This window comes from Lupinus angustifolius, unplaced genomic scaffold, assembly GCF_001865875.1.
Source record: "Lupinus angustifolius cultivar Tanjil unplaced genomic scaffold, LupAngTanjil_v1.0 Scaffold_75_79, whole genome shotgun sequence".
Classification (NCBI taxonomy): domain Eukaryota; kingdom Viridiplantae; phylum Streptophyta; class Magnoliopsida; order Fabales; family Fabaceae; genus Lupinus; species Lupinus angustifolius.
Genome location: NW_017723663.1, coordinates 17,611 through 20,816, shown reverse-complemented (window position 1 = coordinate 20,816; position 3,206 = coordinate 17,611). Strand labels below are relative to the sequence as shown.

The following is a 3,206-nucleotide window of genomic DNA, read 5'->3' as shown; positions in this document are numbered from 1 at the left end:
AAGTAGTATTCCTTTCGCTTTTATAATAGCTAGCCATATACTTGTACCATGAAGTGTGCTTATTTTCTTCTCATTTTGATTCTGGTTTGGTTTTTTTTCCTGTGGATAGACCTACTTGCAATCAATTACTATAAAGCTTGAAGAGTGGAGGCTTAAGCGAAGAGACACAGAGGAATGGATGAGCCATCGGCAACTCCCTGAAGATTTGAGACGCTGTGTTAGACGATTCATACAATATAAATGGCTTGCAACTCGTGGAGTTGATGAAGAAACCATTTTACGTGCATTGCCCGCTGATCTTCGCCGCGATATCCAATGCCACCTATGCCTAGACCTTGTTAGACGAGTATGATTTCTGCCGAATATTTTAGTTTAAAATATTTTTGCTTTATAGTAATTGAGGGTGAGCCTACACATCGATAAGATTGCTACCTTTTGACCTGGAGGTCATGGGTTCAAATCATGTAAACAACTTCTCTACTTGCAGGGGTAAGGTTACATGCATTTACCCTCCCCATATCCTACTAGGTGAGAGCTTCATGTAGTGGACCGCCCTTTTTATAGTAATTTTCGCGGTTCACTTAAATGTATGTTATCTCTAAAGTCTCCTCTGCTAATCCACAATTTGGAGCTTAATGATCCCAATTTTCTGTTTCTTCTAATTCTATCACTGGCTGGTATTTTGTCCTAACTGGTAAGAGGAGTAAATGTGTTTAGCACCACCTGTAATTCAGATTATCATCATGTGTCTGAGAGCAGAACTAGAATTGCAATATTGTTTCTCTAGCAATGCCAAATATAAAGTAATCATAACTGGTATAAAATTTACTTCATTTTAAGCATTGATTAATTGCCCTTCCTATGTTTGTTAGGTTCCCTTCTTCTCGCAAATGGATGACCAACTCCTCGATGCAATATGTGAGCGGCTGGTATCTTCTCTCAGCACTGTAGGCACCTACATTGTTCGTGAGGGTGACCCCGTGACTGAAATGCTCTTTATCATCAGAGGTAGACTAGACAGTTCTACTACAAATGGTGGCCGGACTGGTTTCTTTAACTCAACCATATTGAGACCAGGTGATTTTTGTGGCGAAGAACTACTTTCTTGGGCTTTACTCCCAAAATCGACCACGAATTTGCCTTCTTCAACTAGGACAGTTAAGGCCACAAGCGAGGTGGAAGCTTTTGCTCTTCGTGCCGAAGACCTTAAGTTTGTAGCTAATCAATTTAGGCGCCTCCACAGCAAGAAGCTGCAGCACACCTTCCGGTTTTATTCCCACCATTGGAGGACTTGGGCATCCTGCTTCATTCAGGCTGCTTGGCGTCGATATAAGAAACGGATGTCTAGCAAAGACCTCATTCTGAGGGAATCCCTTCATTTAGATGAGACTCCGGCAAATGAGAGAGAGCATGAGGAGGGAGATCCTTCCGGTTCAAATTCTTCTCAGGCCAAATTGAATCTTGGGGTCACAATACTTGCTTCAAGGTTTGCTGCTAACACAAGAAGAGGAGCTCTGAAGATGAAAGATGACATGCCTAAGTTACCCAAACCCGAAGAACCTGATTTTTCTACTGAAGTTGATGAAGATTAGTTAAAATTATTAGTCAGAGGCAATTTGTTTAGCAGATTTGGGTGCCGCATACATTCCTTTGACTACTGATGAAGTGATGATGATATAATATAGATCACAGGATTTCTTATCCCTCTGCCATGATTCTTGTTGATGTATTTTAATTTGATCAAGGGAAGGAGGGGGTTAACCTTTGCTATATACTCTTAACATATATTTTATGCAATCTAGTTTCCTATGAGATAGAAATTACACTATATGAACATGATAACATAAAGCAATAAAAAAGACTTATCATATCATGTTAGCTCATCAAACCATGAATTGCAACAAGATGTGATAGATTATCTTGTCTTTTATCCCTTGGTGGTGCAAGGGAATAGGAATATTAGTGAAAGAGGATAATATAATGTTGCACACAAATAAAAAAATTTCATATAATAAAAATTACGTTTTGTTCTATTTTTTAGAAATATATCCTAAATTTAATGTAATATCATAAATTTAGAATTTGAAATATTAATACTAAAAACAAAATAAGTCTTTAATAAGATTGATATTTCACTTTTATGTAATTGTCCCATTAGCCAAATAATGGATCATTGAGACGTCACTTTAGAAGATGTTGATATATAGAGCAATTACTAATCATATAATCAAAGTCAGAAAAATAATAGAGGAAACAGATAATGGAGATAAAGTTTATTATATGCCTTCACATGTGCCTTTACCAAGATAATAGTTAATGATTGTAAAATTTATGTATTGTCAGTGTAAATATTTATACATAATCAATATATTATTTATTATTTATTTATATTACTTTTTTTTAAGAGTCAAAAATGATAAAACATGAATGATAAACATGTAATATCAGTGTATAAAAGTCATACCACATAAATTTTTTCCTTCCGTTTAGGATTCTTTACCGATTACCAACTGCATGCTCTAAATTTATTATCACCCAACGGTGATGCAACGTTAACATAAGGAAATGTAACCCCCAGTTGTCATGTATAATTACCACTCAAAAAAGCAATCAGTCTAGATGTTGAGATTATGAAATGTGACTTTGTCCAACTGTAGATAGCTTATCGGATTATAAATAGTCACTTACCAGCAAGGAAGTTGGGTAGCTTTGCCCTAACTCACGGACAAATTTGCAATAGAAGACAAATTTAGTGCAAATGTTAAGACTATAAATGTTATTTTATCGGGCTATAAATAAGGAAGTAATTCCTTTCTAGGGATGGCAAAAAAACCCGTATAGAAAGTATAGAAACACACATGTTTTACAAAGAAAAAATATATTTTTTGTTAAAAAATTAGAACAAAAAATCACACAAATGGAAACCACCAATAAATTTAGCATTTTATCAAAATATTTAATCAAAAGGTATAAAAATAATTAAGTTTCATGTTATTTGAAACACAATAGAAGTAAAAAATTTAAAAATTATTTATAATAGAGGAAACCCGCGGGTACCCATTCTACCCGCGGGTACCCAGAACTACCCGCATATACCCGCTCACGGGTACCCGTACGAGTACGGGCGGGTATGGGTATTACTCTTCTATTTTAAAACGGGTAGCAGGTAGCTATTACCCGTGCCCGCCCGTGCCCGATGCCATCCC

The 3,206-nt window shown here is 36.1% G+C and overlaps 1 protein-coding gene across 1 annotated transcript in view; it reads left to right on the top strand.

The window, feature by feature from the left end:
- LOC109339433 (cyclic nucleotide-gated ion channel 17-like) overlaps positions 1-1,793 on the top strand; it is a 6,567-nt gene extending 4,774 nt beyond the window's left edge. Inside the window, exons 6-7 of the mRNA XM_019576872.1 lie at positions 110-346; positions 873-1,793. Of these exons, the coding sequence (XP_019432417.1) occupies positions 110-346; positions 873-1,592 (957 nt within the window). The 3' untranslated portion in view covers positions 1,593-1,793. The remainder of the gene's footprint in view (positions 1-109; positions 347-872) is intronic.
- Positions 1,794-3,206: the final 1,413 nt, after the last annotated feature.